The 22,814-nt window shown below is 40.5% G+C and overlaps 2 protein-coding genes across 2 annotated transcripts in view; one reads left to right on the top strand and one right to left on the bottom strand.

Annotated features, from left to right (window-relative positions):
* Positions 1–1,560, top strand: part of unc5cb (unc-5 netrin receptor Cb) — a gene marked incomplete at both ends in the record, with an annotated part of 101,388 nt that extends 99,828 nt beyond the window's left edge. Inside the window, 2 exons of the mRNA XM_079235552.1 lie at positions 166–344; positions 1,401–1,560. Coding sequence (XP_079091678.1) covers positions 166–344; positions 1,401–1,560 — 339 coding nt within the window. The remainder of the gene's footprint in view (positions 1–165; positions 345–1,400) is intronic.
* Positions 1,561–4,681: 3,121 nt separating this feature from the next.
* Positions 4,682–20,138, bottom strand: bmpr1bb (bone morphogenetic protein receptor, type IBb). Its single transcript, XM_079235609.1, is given in 13 exon segments — positions 4,682–5,676; positions 6,076–6,206; positions 6,514–6,658; positions 6,660–6,684; positions 6,792–7,065; positions 7,068–7,088; positions 7,190–7,382; positions 7,768–7,912; positions 8,502–8,598; positions 9,825–9,927; positions 10,219–10,324; positions 10,755–10,914; positions 20,026–20,138. Coding segments are annotated over 13 exon segments (1,614 nt in total). The 5' UTR covers positions 20,114–20,138; the 3' UTR covers positions 4,682–5,550.
* Positions 20,139–22,814: the final 2,676 nt, after the last annotated feature.

Below are 22,814 nucleotides of genomic sequence, written 5' to 3'. Positions count from 1 at the left end.
GATGCAATATATTTGAAAATCAGTCACTTGCATCAATACATTTACGTCAATAAAAGGACATACAAATATTGTAAATATATACTTTTTATACAACACTCTCTCTCTCTCTCTCTCTCTCTCTCTCTCTCTCTCTCTCTCTCTCTCGGCCCCTCTCTCTCTCTGCAGGATTCCCAGAGTATTGACACGTCTCTGCTGGACCCGGCCAGTAACATCACCACACTGGTGGGGCCCAATGCCTTCCGCATCCCTGTCTCCATCCGACAAAAGTTGTGTGGCAGTCTGGATGCACCACAGACCAGAGGAAATGATTGGAGGATGTTGGCCCACAAACTTAACCTTGACAGGTGGGTGGAGGAACAGGGCTGTCTGAGAGAGAAGAGGAGTGACAGTAGATTTAGGCTCACAGTCTGGCCAAAAGAACAGGCTGTCAATCGAGTTTTGCAAATGTTTTAAGGGAAAATGAAAGAGATCAAGTGAATAAATAAGAGTGACTTGTTTTATAAATATAGACAATCTCCCTATTCTTTTAGCTGCCAAATTCTTCATTTTCACAAGAATTAGGTAACAAGATAACACAGGGAACAAAACTGAAGTCTGCTTGTATTCAACATTGTTCTGAGGCAGTGCGGCTCATTTTGATAAACATCTGCTGAATTGAGATTAATTGAGTTTGACTAACATAAGACAGATGCAGAGAGAGACAAAGATACAGCGATGCTTACTCTCTTTTAAAATGTCACCCGTGTGCCTTTGATAGTCTGCGTGTGTGATGGAGATACAGTGTGTGTCCAGTTATAAGGTCCCAGCTCAGCGGGGGGGCCTTATCACAGGCAGCAGCTGCAGAGGGACGAGACCGCTGACAGAGTGTGGCGTGAAGGAAGGAGAGGCTTGAACCAACCTCTCACTCACAGTCATGATTCATACCCAACCGTATAGTGCATACATGGGGCTCATTAGTTTCCATTTTCACATAAATATTCATTACCACACAAAATAATAACTTTACATGGCTTTGATAATCATTGTGAATCTTTACCTATAGCCAGATAATACTGATCATGAGTCCTCATCATTTTGTCATGATATAGCATGTTATGAACGCTTGTTAGACATTATTCCATCGAAGATACTCGGTCTAGAAAAATATAATGTCTAATTTGTTATGATGCTTTGGTACATCATGGTAGTTATAATGTGGTTGTGCAACCCAGGAATCGAAATCTTCTTTCATACACTGTTTGGTATGGAGGTATGAAACATTATGAACGCTGAACTTAATATACATGTTGTTATAAGCTGTCTGGCATGATTCTAAACATGTAAAAAGAGTCAAAGGCCTCATTTTAATGTCCTATAACAAACCCGTCTCATACTTCCTTTTTCTTCCATCCTTCACCCAGGTATCTCAACTACTTTGCCACCAAATCCAGTCCTACGGGAGTGATCCTCGACTTGTGGGAGGCGCAGCATTTTCCTGACGGCAACCTCGGCCGCCTGGCCCAGGTGCTGGAGGAGATGGGACGCCATGACAGCCTCGTTCCTGCAATGACTGAACACTGACATCTGCCCACCAGGGAGTGTGACATTCCAGGGGGAGGGAAGAAGACATGAAAAGAAAATAAGAGAGGTGGACGCCAAAAAAAAGTAGCGAGTCATTTGCCATCACGATGACAAATGCAGATGCACACTCACAGGTAGTGTGTGTGTGTGTGTGTGTGTGGGTGTGTGCACACTCGGAGAAGTATGAAAAAAGAAAGCGCGAGGTCTACTCAGCCATGACCCAGTTAAACATTGGCAACAAAGGGTGAAAAAACTTGGAGGGTAAACAAGAATCTCTGTCATTTCTCTCTGGCTGCTCCTCTCTCTCTCTCTCTCTCTCTCTCTCTCTCTCTCTCTCTCTCTCTCTCTCTCTCTCTCTCTCTCTCTCTCTCTCTTTCTGGTCCAACAACTTGATATTTTTGGCCCTTGTTTCCTTGGAAACAGCTGTCCGGTTATTTGGATAGACTATGTGGATGATGCCCTTGCCATAGACAACCGTCTGAAAAGTGTGACACTATCAAAGGTCAAAGAAGCAAAGGAGCGCTGCTTGGATCAAAGGAAACATCTCCCATTCTCAAAATAAACAGTCTCCATAGCAACTCCATGGATGAGTATGTGTCCTGTGATAACATAGTATTTAATAATATGCCTATTTATACATATCTTTTTTGTATTTTATGCTGCCTGTTAAGGAATACTTTGCAGTGTCCTTGCATCTTGTTTCCTGTTCCATTCTGTTTGACTGTATCATAGCGCCTCCAGGTGGACTCTTGCAGTAATGACTCCTTTACGTGTACAGAGGGAAATCAGTAATGTAACCATTTTACAGCTTAAGTCTTGCTGTCGTAACTACTTTTAATACTTTGTATTCATGTCATGTATAATTAATGATTTTCAATTATGTGTGCTTCTTTTACGTGATTATTTTTAGATCTTTGAAATATTTTTGATAAGTTGCATTGGTTATTATTCTTTATTTTCTTTGCATGTTTAATATCAGGTCACTTGGCTAATTACATCAATTTATCGCCCCTAAATAAAGGGTGGCCGAGACAATATTCCCATACTGAATAAATTCATGATTATTGCTGATGATTTGTATGTTGTTCAAGATTATACCATCTACATTGAAGAGACTAGTCACAGAAGAGAGGTAGAAAGGGAATCAAATAAGTATATTTTTGTAGGACCAATGCAACTGAATACAACTGCTTTGTACCAAATAATTGAGACAGTGTATGAGGTCAACCGGAGAATGGCCATCTAACTATCACACACCATTTAAAAAGTGTCACTTATTATGTTCAGAACTGAATGACACTCATCTGTAATTTTGAAGAACAGACTCAGACTTCTGTGTTTGTACATTAAAGACAGAAGCCGTCAGTGTTTTGATGACACTGAATGTGTGAAAAAAAAATCTGATAGTTGTAAACACAACATTCCCTTGATGCAGCTGCACTTGAGAGTGTTTCAAGTGTTCTTGTTTGGCCCTTGGTTTTTATTTTGTTTTTGTAATGGCAGTTGTCCCAGTTTTCGTAAAGCCGTCTATGCAAACGTTGCATCTCTCTGAAACAATCTTTACATTCTCAGTGGGCTCGCCTTTTGCATTCCCTAGGTGTTCTTCAGCTTCATGATTATTATTGTGTATAGTGAGAATGTAGCCTGTCTGTTTCTGGCACTCATGATGTTCCTCGCAACTGCTTGCATTTCATCTGTCAAGTTATTGTACAAAGTGTAAGAAAGAATTTTTAAGACTAATAATAAATTATATTTATATGCAACATTGAACACGGAGCATGAGGATCTCATTTGTTTGCATTGCAAGATTAATAACATGAATCTTACAGCAACATTCAACATACATATGCAAGCTTTTATTCAAGCATTGTCGTTTTTCTATATTCGTACACTCATTAATCACATGTGTTCAGATTAAATGAGAAACATACCATAGTGGTAGAGTCGACAGGACAAATAATGTACACAGATGAATCTTTACACATTTTAACATTCATACTTATCAATATATTTCAGCAAAATTTTGAACAAGTTAATTGTGAGTGGAAAGAGGAGACAATAAGGGAGAGCAAAGCCTCAGTTTTAGCTCTGAAGGGCAACTAAAATTCACAATTACAAGTGTTTTATGCAGAGGACTTATTTTGATATTTAAAATGATAAGACTTAAGATAAACATATAATATGAAATTAATAAAGAAAGCACAACCTGAATACATGGTCTGAAGCAGAGGCCGTTCAGATAGTCTGAGGGCAGATCCCTTGTGACATAATAAACCTTTTTGCCACTCATTTTTCAGACTCCCTGCAGACTGTCGTCTCCATCACTCATCCTCGCGGTTGGTTTCCCATCTTTCACAGTCTCTTTTCCCCCCTCCTTTTCTTTTATTGGCCAGTGTAAGTGGCGCTGTGCCAGTGGCAGCGACAAGTCTCCGGTGATGAGAGCATCTCTCTTTAACGCTCCGTCACAGTTTGATGTCCTGGGTCTCTGACATCTTCGCCATGGTCTTCTTCACCCTCAGGGCTGTGAGGCGACTGGTCTGGTTGTGAGCCCAACACTCAGGCAACACTTTAGGCAGTATATAACACTTCGTACCAACTCGTAGGTTGAGAGGGATATCCACCTCATTGTCTCTGAGAGATGGTGAAGAAACAGAACTTAAATAATTATATTTCAATGTCCAAGGTTCTCCTAAATTATATTACAATTAGCGTGCATCATAAAAGGTCATGAAAGAGTCATACTGTGTACAGTATGTCATAAAACATGTTGTACAAAATGTTCATAAAATACCTCACAAAAATGTAATATGTATGTCAATAAAATGCAAAAATATAAATTGTATAATATGTGCAAGAAAGCATTTTTAAGACTAATATGTAAATATATATATATATATATATATATTATGTTGATATTATGTTGATATGCAACATTGAAAATGAGGATGAGGACATCATTTGTTTGCATTATGAGACTAATAGCATGAATCTTATAGCATGTATGTTTGACATGAATAGAAAAGCCATCGAGATGCATCGTCATTTTATTTGGGAATGTTATCCAGATCCACTCACACACTCATCAATCACATATGTACAGATTAAATAAGGCACATGCCATAGTGGTAGAGTGGACGGGACATATTCTGTACACAGATAATTAATCAAATACACATATTAACATCCAGCAAGGCAATCAATAGATATCAGCTAAATTATGAACAAATTAATTGTGAGTGGAAAGAAGAGACAACGAGGGAGAGCAAAGCCTCAGCCTCCGCTCTGAAGGACAATCAAAAATTCACAAATCTGTTGATGACAAGTGTTTTATGCAGAGATTTTATTTTAATAGATATAAAATGTGCATATGAATATATAGAAAACATTGTTTCTACTGGACATGTTTTATCATTACTTTGGTCTGACTCTGCTTTGTTCTGCAATAATAATAATAATAATAATAACATCATTGACCATGAGGTCACTGAACGTGACATTTCGTTTAATGGATGACAGTCACTATGGACAGAGTTGACAGTGACCGAGTCCAAAAAATAAACGCGAAGACAGCTATGACAGTACAAAAGACTGCACATAGAATACTGCAATATGGCTTTAGAATAAGCAGAGAGATATCAGTGCTCTTCTCCCGCAATGGTCCCCGTCTGCCGACCCGTCTGGGCAGTTTGGACCTGACAACCACTCAGCTTTCACAGAAAGCACAACCCGGACACTTTTGGTCTGAGGCAGAGGCGGCTCATACAATAGGCGGGAAGATCTCCCCTGACATAAGAAATCTTTTGCCTCTCATTTTTCTGGCTCCCTGTCAACCATTATGTCCATCACTCATCCTCGCGGTCGGTTTCTTTTGTCCCATCTTTCACAGTCTCTTTTCCCCCCTCCTTTTCTTTTATTGGCCAGTGTAAGTGGCGCTGTGCCAGTGGCAGCGACAAGTCTCCGGTGATGAGAGCATCTCTCCTTAATGCTCCGTCACAGTTTGATGTCCTGGGTCTCTAACAGCTTCGCCAGGGACTTCTTCACCCTCAGGGCTGTGAGGCGACTGGTCGGGTTGTGAGCCCAACACTCAGACATCATGTGCCCCATCTGCCGTAAACACTGAAGACACATATACATATGCATAAGAATAAAACAATCATGCAAGTGGAAACTAATGGATTATTGACCAATATGTCTTTTTTATCTAACTATTTAAATAGTCAGAACACCACTTCAATTAATCCATTATTGACCACTTACTACCATTTACATTATAACTGGACAACTCCTGGCTTTTGGTGAGAAACTCATGACTCATGACTGACTCACTTTCTAATATGCCACTTAATGTGGAGAATATACACCAGACCTGCCAACCCCAAGTGTTTTAATGGTGTATTACTGGTATATAAATCATTTTTAAATGATTCACGAAACATTAGTGAAAGCCATTACCGCATGTACAGACTTTTATTATATGAATTGTTCGAAAGAACAATAGAAAAACATTTTAAATACCTCATCACTAGTCCAACGATTAGCAAATGAAGGCCTTTGTTTCTTAATACAGACAACTTCTCTCATGTCCTCATAGGATGGATCAGTGGGCACAAGGTCATGATAGGGCAGCTGATACTCCTCCACAATGCCTTCAGAAAAAACAGATATGGGAATTAGCATTATCATTTAGAAAACATCTCGGCATGTATAAATCATGTTCAAATCAATAAAAAGAAAGAAGAAAGAGATGTTTTATTAATGTTAATTATGCTGATATGTACTTATGCTTATATATATGTATATATATATATATATATATATATATTATATATATATATATATATAAATATATATATATATATATATATACATATATATATTATTGTATTTAACCCTTAAATGTAAAGCACTTCAGTTCATGTTTAATAAAATGTGCGATATGATTTTTTTCCTGACCTCCAGAAATGCAACGCCGGGCCATCTCCCAAAGAATGAGGCCAAAACTGTACATGTCAGCCATTATGAAAGACTGGGTCTTGTTCAGGGTCTCTTCCAACACCTCAGGGGGCATATACCTCTTCGTACCAACTCGTAGGTTTGGGAGGGATATCCACCTCGTTGGTGTCACTGAGAGAGGGACAAGAAACAGAAATGGAATAAAGATATAAAAAAGTCCAAGATACTCTAAAACTCTATTGAAATGAGTCTTCAAACGTCAAAGACGTATGTGGTACCTGTTAAACTTGACAGCCAGCCCAAGGTCTGCAATACAGCAGAAGCCGTTCTTTTTTACCAAGATGTTTTTACTCTTCAGGTCTCTGTGTGCGATGGCTGGTTTGCCCTGTGTGCCGTAGATCTCCGTGTGCAGGTGACAGAGGCCGGATATGGAGGAGTAGGCCAGTTTCAGCAGAGCCTTGACGTCCAAGGTGTTGGACTTGAGGTAGTCATATAAGGATCCGTTCTCGTGGTAGTCTGTAATTAAGTAGAGCTGAGTCCACGAGCCGGTTCTTTAATATCTGCTGCTATGAATCCTGGGAGTTGGAAAGAAGGGATGCTAGGAATTAAAAACGTGGTCCTTATTTTCTTTTCTTTTTTCACACTCATTGTGCTCATATCATCTATATCAACTTACCCAGTATGTTGTCATGTCTCATCAGGAAGGTCTGATATATTTCAGTCTCTCTGAACCAGCTGTCTTCTTCTGTGGTGAAGAAGACTTTAACAGCCACTCTCTCTCCTCTCCACTTGCCCATCCAGACCTCTCCGTATCGCCCTTTTCCAATCTGCTTAACCATCTGAATCTGTTTGGCGATTGTGCGCTGCACCTGGCAATAGATTATAAAAAAGAATGTGTGGTTTATTATGTCTATTTCCTTTAAATATGCTTTTTCAAAAAACTTTCTTCATAGACTTATTGATTATTGGAACGTCATCATTGTAACAACTTTTGAACCTGTTGCTTTTTTCTTTATTAGTTACGCTCATGGAAGACACTTGAAATGAGGGCAGATTGTGGGTCTGTGCTAAAGTACAGTTGTAATAACTAGGACATAATTATTCTCAATAAAGTATGATCAATAGGTCAAAAATATTTCTGATTTCATCCATATCAGCCTGCCCTAAGTGAAAGAGACAATGCAGTAATGTATTACTGTTCTTTAAGGGCTGGGCTTGTGATGTTGAGCCAAATGTGCACTTATATTTTCTTACCAGTAGAGGGAGTCCTGACCCCGAGCCAGACCCGATGCTGCGGGAACGGTCTATCAGGTCCTTCAGGGACTCATCAGGGGCGATGTAGGTCTCCTCCTGCTCCAGATCAATACTGTAGCGTGGCCGAGATTCCTGCCGTCTATATCTGCCATAAAAAGGAGATGAAATGTGTTGTAGGTGACATTGTTGTAGTAGTATAACGTCATTAAAATGTCCAAAAAGCCAAGTATGTCATTAAAATGTCAAAAAAGTAATTGTATGATTGTATGTCATTAAAATGTGAGAAATTCACAGTATAATATGTCCTTTATTTGTAAAAGAAGTCCTAGTATGACATGTCAATAAATGTAAAAAAAAGAAGAGAAAAGTAATGAAAAAGCTATAATTATGTTCACCACAAAAGAAACTTTAAAATCATTATTTCATAAAAATAAAAAAAAATGCACTGACTTTTCAAGAGTATCCTGAAAAGTATTTTAAACCATCCCCAGGTCAGTTTAATCCATAAATATTATAATGAAATCCCTTTACATTGTCATAAAATAGTCATAGTATAATATGTCATTCAAATTAAATGAAAACGTCATAGTCTAGTATGTCCTAAAGACATCATAAAAAGGCATAGCATAATGATAGGTCATTCAAATGAAAAATAAAAGTCATAGTATATTAAGTCCTCACGGCAGGAGTGTGAATGTGTTGATGCATGCATGAGATGTCTTCTAGAAGCTTACCTGATGTAGCAAATAATGAGGATGAGACCAAGGATGATAATGCAAACTGTGATTGAAATGAAGAGAGCCATGTACTGGATACTGCTGTCAACGTAATCTAAACAAGTGGGGAGACATATTCATAATAATTTAATGTCATTTTAATAAAGTCTGTCAAATTAGAGGTGATATATAGGTGGTGACAGTCATCGCTTAAAATAGTTTTTCAGCTCTAACATCTTTCTAATATTCATTAGCATGAACAAGCTTCTTTTCCCCTTGGTCCCTCCCTCCTCCCCCTCCTCCTCCCCCTCCCCTCACAGCGTGTGATCGATCACATCCCCTTCCTGAACTCCACAGATCAGTTGTCACACTGACAGCGCTACAGAAACCCCAGAGGCCTCAAGCAGCTCTGGGACTCTAGCCTTTCTTCCATGCTCCTGCCAATCAGGCACACAAACACTTCATGGTGTGCACAGAACCACACACGCACACACACACACACACACACACACACACACACACACACACACACACACACACACACACACACACACAGCAAAGTGTCCTATGAACACCATGCACGTTCATAGAGGAAAGGGATAGCTCTGGCTTTAGGCAAACCGTTTTGGAAGAGACAACAAAGACGATGACTTCTGTCTTGCCCCTGAATGAAGTCGTTTCAAGCCTTTGGCTGAACCGTTGGCTTGTCTACAACCCATCTGATCACGGATCATGTTGGACTGTTCTCACATCTCAGTGTTAACTTTGGTGAGTAGAGTGTCGTGTAGCTGTATGAATTGATGGGCAAATAATAATAAATGACGTGGAAAACAAATGGTATAGTCCTTTATTTCTCCAGCTATTTTGTTTGTTGCGGTTTGCTTGAAGGTCAAAACGAAGTGTGTGAAAGTGTAATGGTGAGTTTGTATGAGAGAGAGAAGGAATGTGTGTATGTGTGTGTGTACGGTGTGTGTGTGTGTGTGTGTGTGGTGGGGGGTGTAACAGATGGACAGATATCTCACATCCGTCCTGAGGCAAGAAACTCAAGCAGGCCCTGGGGAGAGGCTGTCCTTTTCATTAGAGGGTGAGAGAACAAGCTGAGCCTACAGACTCTGTTTCACCTGCCTCTCTCTCTCTCTCTCTCTCTTTCCCCCTCTCTCTCTCCCTGCCCCCCGGAGCAGCATGTGCCATTTCACTCCAGCACCACACTGTGGTTTGTAACAGTTTAAACTGTCACTACCCATCACCACCCGACGTGGCCTGAATGAGCCCGTTCTAAAAGGCCCTCAAGCGGGGCAGGATTACAGTGTGTGAAAAACTGTGCCAACAAGTGTGTCTTACCTGATGTCACTAGTGGAGGAAGAGTAGGATGCAAGTCTCTGTTGCAATAGTCCTGATCGCTGCAACACTCCAGAGCTCTCCTCGAACGAGTTTTCCACGTGTCCTGCCACAGACCAACACACACTCATAAAACACATGCTTTTCTACATGACTAATGAAGACACAATAGTAGGGAATATTTACAGCCACTCTTACTCCTAATGAGAAACGTTTTACAATGTACCAAATGTTTGAGTAAAGATAGAGGGGCAAGACAAGTCTGATTTAAATAGGTCTCATAAACAGTGTTGGTGAGTGCAGGAAAGCTCATAAAGGCTTTACAACAGCTCATGAAGAAGGACACACACATACACAAGTACAGCAATAGGCAGAAATACACACACATCTGACTTACTCTGCACTGGAACTCTAAGCCGGCAAGGCCCAAGCAACCTGCGCTGACCTCTGCCACACCCATCTCCTCCTCATCCTCCACCATGGTGAAGCAATAACCATCAGTCCTGCCAGAATGCACACACATCATCACATGAGTAAACATTGCCTGGGAGTCTTCTCATCATTGTCTTCATTCTCATACAGAGGACCTTGTATTTTATTGAATCCAAATCCATTATTGAAACAGCTTATTGAGACTAAATAAGATTTAAAAAATCTCATCATATACACCAACAATTCTGTTTAACGGCACATGCATACACACATATGAAGGGTCAGCTAGTGAAAGTGTGCGTAACCTTCATCTCAAGGGACCTGGCGGATCCAAATAAAAAACGTTGCTCAAATAAACATTTGCCTAATCAGGTAATCTCGGATAATTACTGTAGATAATAATTTGTATTGTCTTTTAGCCTTGATGTAAAAAGGTATTCCCGGAGACTGCGTATGCGTGTGCGTGAGCGTGAGCATAGCTTTGTGTGTGCTTCATCGTACAAGCAGGTATTGTTGACCGAGTCCTCCGGGCAGTGGTGGTAGCAGTGACACCGAAGCGTGTTCTGAGGCGACACCGTGGCTGTGCTGCTGCTCTTCTCTGCCCTTCGCTCTGATCCCCCTTTCCATCCGTTCTTCAGCAGCAGGGTGTCCAACATGTTGGCTAGAGAGCGAGCAAGGGAGAGAGAGAGAGAGAGAGAGAGAGAGAGAGAGCAAGGGAGAGAGAGAGACTTAGCACCACATCAGGCCAATACATCTGGTCACTCTTCTGGCTCGAGGGGAAAGCCAGAGGGGTAAAACGTACGTACAGACACCTCAGGGAAATTAAAGAGGGAGAAAATCAAAGGATCCAAACAGCATTTCAAGCTAATTTGCAAAGAAGTATATAGTTCTGCCTGCCTTGGCACGACAACCTTTGCAATGCAATCTGAAAGCATCCATGCTGTTCTGGATTGGACTCAATGTACCTGCATTAAGTCTGGAACTGTGTGTGTGTGTGTGTGTGTGTGTGTGTGTGTGTGTGTGTGTGTGTGTGTGTGTGTGTGTGTGTGTGTGTGTGTGTGTGTGCGCGTGTGTGTGTGTGTGTGTGTGTGCAGTATCTATCTACCATATTTGGCAAAGATGCAACATTTTCAGAGCTTGAGCTTTTTTATATCATTCATGGTATTCATCATGTTGATCTGCAATAAATCATCCAAACCAACAGTATAATTTAATGTCAAAATAACTAATAATCCGGTCAATTTGTTTTACATAAACCTGTTAAATGTCCCATAATCAATCTCCTAATAGCAGAGGATAGTTGACAGACAGCATTAGTTTGTTATCAAAACTCCTAAAAAGCAAAGTATATAGGTCACTGGACACATAGCAGGATTGTTTTGTCCTGAGAGGTGATAGATGCAGTAAAACACAGTACCAAAACAGAGTCAAGCCAAGTACACAGCACACAGCACACATGTATTCACATAAACCAGGAGATACATAGTGCTGCTCTGGACTTGCTCATCCTTGAAAGTATTAAGTGTTGAAGCTACCACTGAACACTGAATCAATCCAACGTTATGCTTGGTAAAAAAAAAGGAAATCCATATTAAGTTATTTATCAACTGGAACTTTCTAAAACTGTACTTGGTTAAATGTTGATTATGGAGGAAAAACTGAGAACCAAATGGAATTTTAAAACATTAACGCATAAGCCTGCCTTCTGAAGGAAATATTGTAATAATTAGCATTTACTAATTTAGCATTTCACTTCATGAAAGGAATAATGCAGTGTTCACTTGTAGTTAATTAGCAATGCTCATAGTCAAATGTTATCTGATTAAAAATACCATTTAAACTGCTTAATTATTAATTAAGATTAGTATTACAATGTGCAACCTTTTTTTTATCCTTACTATCAAGTAACTGAAGGTAGAGACGTTCATCAGTGGAGAATAAAACCAGTTCAGACAGCAGCTGTGGTCAGAGAGCTGCACCGTGTTGTGCCTTACTAGACGGGTGTCTTCATCTCTCTCACTTTCCTCTTCTGATCACGTATTAAATTATTTATACCATAAAACTGAAGATATTTAATCTGTAATGAAAGTTAACTAAGAACTAAGAACGATCACAAGCAACTATAAACAGAAAGCAGAGACATCACAGGTGTTCATCCCTGCATTGGATCCATCCATCCATAAAATCCAAGAATAGCTTCCTTGGACTGTGTAAAACGAGTGAGTAGATTTAGGAAGTGCAGCAGCCTAAACAAGCCACTGGAAAAGGGATGTGCCATTCTGCCCACATCAGCTCGGTTTTATTCAAACCGTTACAAAGGCGGAAGGTGAAAAAAGCAGACGGGGGCCAGGTCACTCCGGAGAGAGATTACAGGAAAGCTGACGTAAGGGAAGGAGAATCCTGCACATGTGGCCTTGAAGAGATACAACACTAAAACTTGACTCATCAAGCGCTGATCTATACAATCAGTCAGTACTGCCTTAGAAATCATATTAAAAAGACAACTAATTAGTTCTCTCCAGGATGCAGAGTGGCAGCACATATGTGGTTGTACACCTACACAATAAACATGTTTTTTCATATTACTCAATCCAATCACATGAACTACAAAGTGAACTTAAATACATTAGCAAATGTTTGATCTATTCACTAAGCAAACTTGTACTGTTTATTACGGAAACAATGTGATGTTTATATATTATCAAGAAAAAATGTTTATCTTCTGTCAAAAACAGGCTTACAATTGATTTATTGAGAGTTTGATTGTTATTTATTGTCATGTGTGTGCAGCAAACACTTCAGGGCACAAGGGGCTTCAGTTGTAGCATTTAAGTTAGCAGTGGATTTATGCTATAAGTTAACATAAGATTTTTGGTCAGAGAGAATCTGTGTGTGAGTGTGTGTGGGGGGGGGGGGGGGATATCTTGCTTGGTTCATGAAAGCCTTTTTACAACAGTCACTGAGTCACTGTATGTTCAACAGACTATTAAAGAGGCTATAGGATGTAGAGCCAGCAGGAGTCTTACAGTAAGGTAGAGGCCATCTTTGTTACGCATAGCAAACGTTATACTAATAAAAAGTGTTCCTTCCTTTGCTAAAATATCACAATCATAAGGGGAAAAATACTCTGAGTATAAAATAGCCTACCTCTATTAAGATACACTGCAAATAGATGACTAAAAACTAAACCTAATAGATTTGGGTATATCAAATCAAAAGTTATTAGTATTAATACTCCTTTTTTTTCTTACACATAAATGAACATAGTTCATTGTCCCTTTTTCTCTGTTCACACACACACACACAAACACACACACACACACACACACACACACACACACACACACACACACACAAACACACACACACACACACACACACACACACACACACACACACACACACACACACACACACACTGTCAGCTATGAGGCACACTCAAGGTCACCCCGAAATCTGATCTGCATCCCCCACACATTCCACAGGCTGTTCCTCAAACTAGAGACGCACACACACGCACGCACACACGCACACATACACACACACTTGAAGCAATTAGAAGCTACATATCGTGAATGACTCCAGCTGGAGACGGTCAGTCACAGCTCATCACGGTCAGTGGCATTGCATCTTAGGCATGTCCGCACTGGCTTCAGCTTTCCCCGAAGTGTCTGAATTAGTGATGACAGATCACGCGCCGTTGTGTCGTCTTCTCGGCCGTGTTTGTCATCTCTTTTGAGATGAACACTATCAGTGTGGTCTGTGACACTTCCTCCTTCCACACTTCCAGTTTAGTTGTCCATGGTGACAGAGGAGCATGACAGCGGCCACGTCTATGATGATACTACACACAGGAACTAAACTGACATTCCCATCATATCTTTAATGCTGGATTTTATAATATAATTTTCCTTATTTTCAGCCCTTTATTCTGTCTGACATGCTGGCCATCCTGTGACCTTGATGCAAAAACAAAACACAAATATAAAAAAACTGAAGAAAAAAAAAGCCTTGGTCAGGCCAATTTTTTTACAAAACCAATGACTTAGCTGTTTTAGCTGAATTAGTTTCCCCAAAAAGGCTAGCAGATGGTTCTAACCACATCGAATAGAAGGGAAAGTTTAGCTCTCCAACCAACTGAGTAGCAGCATAAACAGTAGGCTATAGCATTGGCAAGACAGTGATAATATTTTATTTTATTTTTCTCACATATCACCATCATACCAGTACAGGAATGGTGATAAGGAAGATTATCTTAAAGCAAGGTAAACATACCTGGATGATCACAAACAAAGATGAAAAGTTAAAATGAAATCAAACTGTTACGTAAGTTTAATGTTTCAAAGAAGAAGGATCTTCCGGAATGGATTGTTGTTGAAGAAGAGTCAGTGATGAGTCAGGAGTCGATCATTTTCAAGAAATGTGCTTTGTGACCTTTGGGAACTGAGTCCAATTGGTCCCTCTCATTTGTAACCTTATATATGTGTGTGTGTGTGTGTGTGTGTGTGTGTGTGTGTGTGTGTGTGTGTGTGTGTGTGTGTGTGTATGTGTGTGTGTGTGTGTGTGTGTGTGTGTGTGTGTGTGTGTGTGTGTGTGTGTGTGTGTGTGCACTGCTGTGCACGGTTGAAACATGTATCTGAAATTATGTATCGTGATTTTTTTTTAAATGTGATGCCAGAGGTGAAGGCAGAATGTTCTCTATTAATCTATGAATTTAATTTCTGATCAATATTTATATTGTCTACTCTGCTACTTTGGATTTATTTTGTGCACTAGAGACAGAAGTGTGTGATGTGATCTTTACTGCTAATGTTGAAATCCAGACAGACACTGGCAATCAATAAATATACTGTTAGAATATTGGGTTTGGGGTTTCATTCAAGAAATAACTGGAAATCAATGCAAAACAGAATTACTGCCATTACCAGTGATAAGTGTGGAGAGAAATGTTGCCGGGGGGAATTAAACTTCTAGGAAAACAAGAGGAAAAAAAATCTCTGCTTAAAGTGTTCCAATTAACACGGCCGTTTCACAAGAGCCAACTTCACAGCACCACGGCCATTTAATCTGTGAGCTGAGCGCTTCACACGGACAGTTCATCACGGGCAGAGAGGAGGACATCAGAGGAAAGGGAGATAAGTTACTCCAGGTGGCCAATATAAATCACCTCCTCAAAGGAGACATCTTCCGCAGTGTCTCCAGCCCGCACTCTGACCCCGAGGAGGTCACAACCAACCTGCAAAGGGGCCATACATCCTCCTCCACCCGACCACCAAGCCCTCATCCCTCTTAACCCCCTGCAGGCTTCAAAGGACTCTGCCACACGAGACACTCACGCATGTGCACATATTGTACATGCACGCACATATTGTACATGCACACACACACACACACACACACACACACACACACACACACACACACACACACCACAATGTGTCTGAGAAGCACATTCCATAATCTCTCCTCCATATCTGCCACAACCACATCGGGTCAACCGTTTCCCTAAAGCAGCTTCCGGCAACCTGTTCTACCGCTCTGGAGGACTGAGATGGTCACTTTGAGGCTCCCGCCACCCGCAGCAATACATACAGATAATTCACGGAGCGGAGACGCGTCTGTTGTAGACTCCGCTTCACTTTGTACCCACAGCCACACACAGAAATGCCAGCTCGACTGGCAGGGATTCACAATGTTTGCAGAGAAAAGAGAATGTTCCACAAAGGTGTGAATACAGCATTGAGCTGCTATATGCACAGCAAAAACACTCAAACATCCAGCAGACACAGACAGACTGACTGCAGCTCTGTTCCAATGAATACCAAGAACAGAGAAAGAGTGACAGCAGATATTGGAGATAAAAGGGTAAGAAAACCAGTGATTTAAGAGGAACCATATAAACGATTTTTACAATTTCCTTATTTCCGTACTTATTTTCATCTTTACCATTTCATGGATAGTTGTACAGTATTTATTTATTATATTCACATTATTATTATTATTATTATTATTATATCATCATAGAATTATACCAATCCACCCGTGATCTGTAACTGCGTATACTTTACATGTGTTGACCACAGCTTGGTGTACGTGGTGTCATCCCAATACACTAACTCAATCCTAACTTCTCTTACTCCTGCTCTTGTCACATTGAAGATATTTTTTCAACAATGTCTATCTACAATGCCCGTCAGTTCATATCACACTTCGTCTATCTGTACATGTGGTCTGGACTTACTGGAAAAAGCCACAAGCCACGGACTAATGCTGGGCTCCATTACAGACATTTTGAGAGCCCACAGCCATAGCGCCACCACACTATGTCATTTTACCCCACAATATTTAAAAAAAGTGTTTTCCTCAAGGTTTTTCAAGGTATGTATTACTTAAAACCAGATATGTCTTATTTATGCATTGGGAAAGTTCATAATTCAAAAGTAGCAATTCTTAATATGTAACCTCAAAATGTGGAAGATGACTGCATCTATGTTATATATTTAGTTGAGTTGTATACTTACATTATCCCAAATATTTAAAAATGACTAATTATGTGTTTGAAAACACAAACTCACAAAAAGTAGTCCAAAGCATCCAAATCTCACACGGCAGATATACTCATGTGGTGCACGTGAATAACTATTACACATAAATGCACACACAGTATATGCTCCAATGCCCGATTGCTGGAGCAGCACATCTGTCTGGGGATCAAGTTCTGTGTGGGGGAACCGTATCCACATCCTGACAGGAAGCAGCGCACAGAAGGCAGGAGAGGCCGGTCCTGCAGAGGACCCACTGCTGCTGTTTTGTACTTCTGGACCACTGCACCCCACCACACTTTGACCTTATTCCACAACACTCAGCTCCATGCAGATGTTTTCCAAAGAGCGATGAGTTACAATTTCTAACAAAAGTTCTGCTTCAAAGTCCTTCACACTGCTGTAACTGAAGTGGAGCTACAGAAAACGAATGGGTGCTGATAAAGTAAACTAGAAATTCCTCTGAATGTTCCTAGAGAGACACACTCCAACAAAGACACACTGACATTGTCAGATATTCGAAGATCGCTGTGAAAGAAAAAAGTGAGTTGACTTTACATGTCGGTCCAGCAGACCAGAGGATTGCTTTCGTGGTATAAAGAGAACATATTGTTGGCCTTCGGTGTATTTCAGTCATGGGATGAGATTGAAAACAGCAGTACTCATAAACAGCTTGTATCAGTCTGGGAGTCAGTGTCTCTCCTAGTGGGTGTCAGGCAACATCGCACCTTCTCAATATAGATTATAGTCTTATTTGCAGCATATGTCCCGGACACATTGGGTTTTTATTGCCACCCAGAGAACATGGCAAAACCAACAATTTGGATGGAAGAAATAAGCCAAAACCATTGCATTGCAACAGGAAGAATGAGGCTAGGACTCATCCAGTCTCTGTGAACCTTACCAGCCTATTGCAACAGGTGGCAAATTGACCGTGCCGCTTAGATTTATGGGCAACCTCCCATATGTTTTACTCATTTGGGAGACCTTTACACAATCAGATCACAGAGGAAACCGAATGAGCAACTGGTGGCTCAAGAATTGATGAAAGAAAGTGGACAAAAGAGTACAAGTATGGAACACTGCACAAAGAGCATTAGTATGGAATCTGTCCAAGAAGGCTCACCGCTTTAGTCTTTAGTCTTTAGTCTGCACTGACATGAACAACCAGAACCTGCCTCCTGTCAACATATAGTCTGTTGGAAGAATAATATTCAAAGCTGCCTTTCACGCATTATTCCGTTTGAATTTCACTCTATCTTCCCACATCCTTTCTATCTGTGTGGTTACTGACCCTCAAACACGCTGAATGAGAAGTTAAACACTTAGTCTGCACAGATAAGAATGAAGGAAATTCTCTGAAGAAACATTCATCAGCAGCTGAGGTATTTCTTGACCAACTGCGAAAGTTACAGATAGCTCTGATACTCAGTCAGTCTGGGGTTTTACAGTTGGTCTTTATTTTTGACACTTTCAGTGAAGCATCTCTTTCAAGATTAAACAGCATCCCTTTGTGTTCTAATGTGAAGTTATACTAGAGTTATATATATATATATATATATATATATACATATATATATATATATATATATATATATATATATATATATATATATATATATATATATATATATATATGTATATATATATATATATCCCTGCCTATTATTCCTGCTATTTTACTTTCTCAAGCTTTCCAATTTACTAAGAATTTTCCAGAAAATGTGTCAATGACAACTCTGCTAATATACTGTAAAAGCTTTGATCTTAGATGTTTTTACATTTTTGCTGTATGAGGAAAAAGCACTTACTACATTAATCTACAATTAAATGAGTACTGGTACTAGAAACATGTACATATATACACTACGTATTGTTATAAACTATCAGTACATTGTAACTAAAGTATACCATGAAGTGGCCACGGCAGCACCAGGAGCGCATCAATAGGTTGTTAAATTAAAGAACCAAGACATCATCGATCATTTCAGGGAAATCCAGTTGCAGCAAATCAGTCGTATGGTGACATTTTCCAGAACATCACTTAATGACAATATTTATAAACACTTTGCTTTTGTGTCTGTGTGAGTGTTTGTGCGTGTGTCTGTGTGAGTGTGTATGTGTGTATGTGTGTTTGTGTGTACCCAGATGCTGGCTTTACAGCCTGGCACCCAACTGTGTTCTTGATAAGCGTTTGACAACTGACTATGAAAGGTTACACTTCACCATTAAAAACAGCACAGCAATTTAAGTGTTTTTTCATTATCGATGAATCTGTGAATTCCTTTCCTATAAATCAATTAGCTTTTTGGTGTATAAAATTAAATATAAAAATATGTGGAAAGATTATTTAAAATTCCTGAAGCCAAGGTGATGTCTTAAATGGCTTGTTTTGTTCAACCAACAGTACAACCTGTCAAGATATTCATCATACAATCATATAAGGCAAAGAAATGACAATTATGAAAATAGTTGCATACCAATTTTCTGCAGGGCTACTAATCGATTGTTTGATTCAACTCTTAATGAAAAGCCACACATGGGAAACTTAAAGATACAAGCATAAAAGCAAAATATGCATATTTGTGACTTGTCAACTTGAAGAAATTGTAAAATGACTTCTTCAATATGCATATATTTAAAACAGCAATCGCCAAACCATACTAATACTAACTTATACTGAGCAATGTGTCTTTCCCATTCCGTGATCTGAAGGGGAACAAATGCACAAGTGTCATCCTTTTGAGGCTGAGAGCCTTTCGACCCTCCCCGCCTGTCACAACCTTACGGGGCACCATGACCCTGTTGGCATTCATCGTAAAAAGACAACTGGCTGTCCATCTTCAAACAATTCAAAACATGACCGATGGTTGGGGTGTGGGGGGGGAGCAGACAGATAAATGCACACCAGTTCTCATGGTAGCCTCCGTTGAGATCATAATACATTTTGCTCATCATAAATTCCGCAGGGTAAAAAATAGACGGATAATCTCACAGCTAGAACGATCAACCTGCAATCTGACAACAAATGTATGCTTCTGACTGTGCATTTAACCTCCCCCAACCCAAAGCACCAATACCTAAGAAGAAAATGTGCACAAATTGTATCTTTCAATTTGCTTCTTGCAGCTTTATATTACAGTTTGGCCTGGAGGCCTCAGCCTCACCAGCCTCGCTGTGACTTAAAACATAAAGGCAGCATCAAAACACACAGTAAGCAGCGTACTTACCATCAGACCCACAGCTTAGTGATGCCAGTCCAGTCACCAGGAGAACAGCCTGCCAGGCCCAGTCCTGAGGCGGCCACACCGCCACCATCACTCCAGCCCCAACTCCGGTCGCCCACCTCCTTCAAATCCCGGAGGCGCAGCCACAACGAACACGCTCGCGCAAAGAGGCCGAGGTGTGAGACCGTGTTTTATATCCTTCTCGTGAAAAAGCGCCAGTCCTCTTTCTGCACAAGTGTCTCTCTGTGTGTGACTTCCACTCTGCCTCTCAGGAACTTCCCACAGCACACTGCAGCCCTGCAGCCTCCAGCTCTACTCCACACTGACAGCCTGGGAGAGAGAGACACAGAGAAAGAAGAGGGGGAGTAAAGAGGGGGCAGGAGGGTGTTACTTAGTTGCTCTCTCACCGTGCTATTTGTCCGGCTCTCTCTATGGCCGGTTCACTATAGGGAACAGCTGAGTATATGTGAATCCACGTATAGCCTCTGTCTTTTTCACACAGAGACATACACATTAAAGATTATCATATCACTCGTACACAGAAAGTAAAGCAGAAAAGAAGGGGGCAAGTTGCCCGTGGATGTGAGCAGGGGCTGAACGAGGTGTGAAAGCGTTACGAGCTATTGCCACAGGCATACAAACACACCGGGAAACAGAAACTACAGTCAGAGCTAAGGAGTATAAACTTACAGAGGACATGAACATATACCTTGGTAAAACCATCTGGTATCAAATCCTGCAAGTCAGAGCGAAGTGTTGGATGCACTCGAGCAAGAACCCAGAACAATACGTATATTTGTGATAGTTGTGAAAGGGTTTCCTAACCTGAGTTATATGTTTTTTCTAAACTGCTAAGCTTTGGTGTGAAAGGCTTATTTGAGTTATGTTTCTTTCAACTGCAAAAAAAATGTAAGGTTACTGTTCTGTCAGATATTACCAGTGAGCACATCAGTTGTTTCTGCAGAGTATTTTCTTCTTTGCATAAAGAAGTTTCATTTTCCACAATACAACTGTAAATGTTCAACAATGCAACTCCACATTCAAAAGGAAGTCTGCATGCCTAAATCCACCAAAAGAATGAAAGTATGGCCTTCCTCCTTCACAAAGTACAAAAGCGCTTCAAAGATAAAAGACCTTGAATCGCACGTTTCATTTGTCCGGGGAAAAAAAACAAGACAAAAAAACAAAAGAGGATTCAATCCACAATGATGAACAAAAAGAAATAGGCAACCTACCTCTCAAAAACCTCATCTTCATGTAATGTGTCTGGAACTACAGCTGTAGACACAGGTGCTGTGTGAATGGCAAAGACCGGGGCACTAATCTGTAACCAAAAGTCTGGTATTTAAGTTCAGACGTGGGCTACATCGCCTTCAGTTTCTCATGTGAGTCCGTGTGAAAGGGGTGAAAACACAAACACTTATAGAGGGATCAGCCCATCACACATGAGGTGATTAGAGGTGATTAGAGCTCACACCTCCAGGCACCGCCACAATTTTGCAATTTCACACTAATCCAACCCACACAAACATGCAATAACCACATAAAACAAACTCACACAATAACAATAGGGACACATTCCAGTGGTGAAGATTTATGTGGGTTACAGTTTAAGAGGATTAAGTAAGCTATTAGACAGATTACATCAAGTCTAACTACAGCACCTACACAAATCATAAACATTTCAGAGATGACTGAACTTCCTCAACCACACATGTCAGAGAGCTGAAGACAGAGACGTTTATCTATTTCAAATGGTTAAAGGCAAGCAAAAAAAAAAGTCTGGGTGGTGTTAAAGAGCAACAACAACAACAAATGGGCTTCTCTACACCTGTCCTCCCCTAAAGTCTGGGTGGGAACAGCGGCTCCCAGAAGCCACCTCTTCCCTTCAGTGCTCCTATGGCCCTATAGCTGTCACTCCCGGTTTGTGCAGGGCTGTGCATTACATGTGATAAGTCAGCCTATTCTGGAGCACGAGTGCATGCAGAGCAATGTGAATGGGTCAGTGCACCTCACACACCCTTCTGCGCTCCATCAAACGCCAGCGTGGAGCCTCCCTGTATTCTCAGACGGCCGACTCAGCCCACAGGGATAGGGGGGGGTCTAGGGGAGTGAGCGGCTCTATAGGTGGGGGTCACTTCACCACATAAAGGGGGTTGAATGTGGGGCTGACTGGTTGGAAAACTTGCTTTTAGTGAAATTAACTCTTCACTCTCATTGCTTGTTCTTTGCCTCCATCTCTTAGTTATAATGTTAACTGCAGAGCTCATCTGTCATCACACACATAGTTATAGGATGATTAATACTGCCAGTGAAATCAGTCTGTCAGCGCCCTGATCATTCTGCAAAACCACAATGTTTGTTGCAACTGGAATGAGAAATAGTTACATTAGACATGCAAGCGCCAGAAACGGATTCAAAAGCTGCCTTAAAGGGTTACTCCACCGGTTTCCCACACCAAGGTTCAGTTTACTCCTCATGGAGAGTACTACTTCATGTGGAAATAGAGGTTTTGTTTATTCTGGCCTGAATAGTTCAGTTAACTTGGTTTGGGTTTGAAGGGTTTTTACAGAAAGCTTGTATTAAAAACTGGGGTAGGCAATTTAAAGTGATTGAGTTGTATTATGGGTAATGTAGGATACAACGATTTTCCAAACTTGAGCTACATTTTGGGTTAAAAGTATCAGAACCTCTACTGCTTTTATTTTTATGATAATTATGTTTTCCCTCTTGCAAGCCACCCAATGAAAAGTGCAATGCTAAATTATTTGAGTATGTCTTGAATGATTACA

The sequence above is a fragment of the Taurulus bubalis genome (genome assembly GCF_910589615.1).
Source record: "Taurulus bubalis genome assembly, chromosome: 19".
Lineage (NCBI taxonomy): Eukaryota > Metazoa > Chordata > Actinopteri > Perciformes > Cottidae > Taurulus > Taurulus bubalis.
This window is presented reverse-complemented; position numbering and strand designations above follow the sequence as displayed.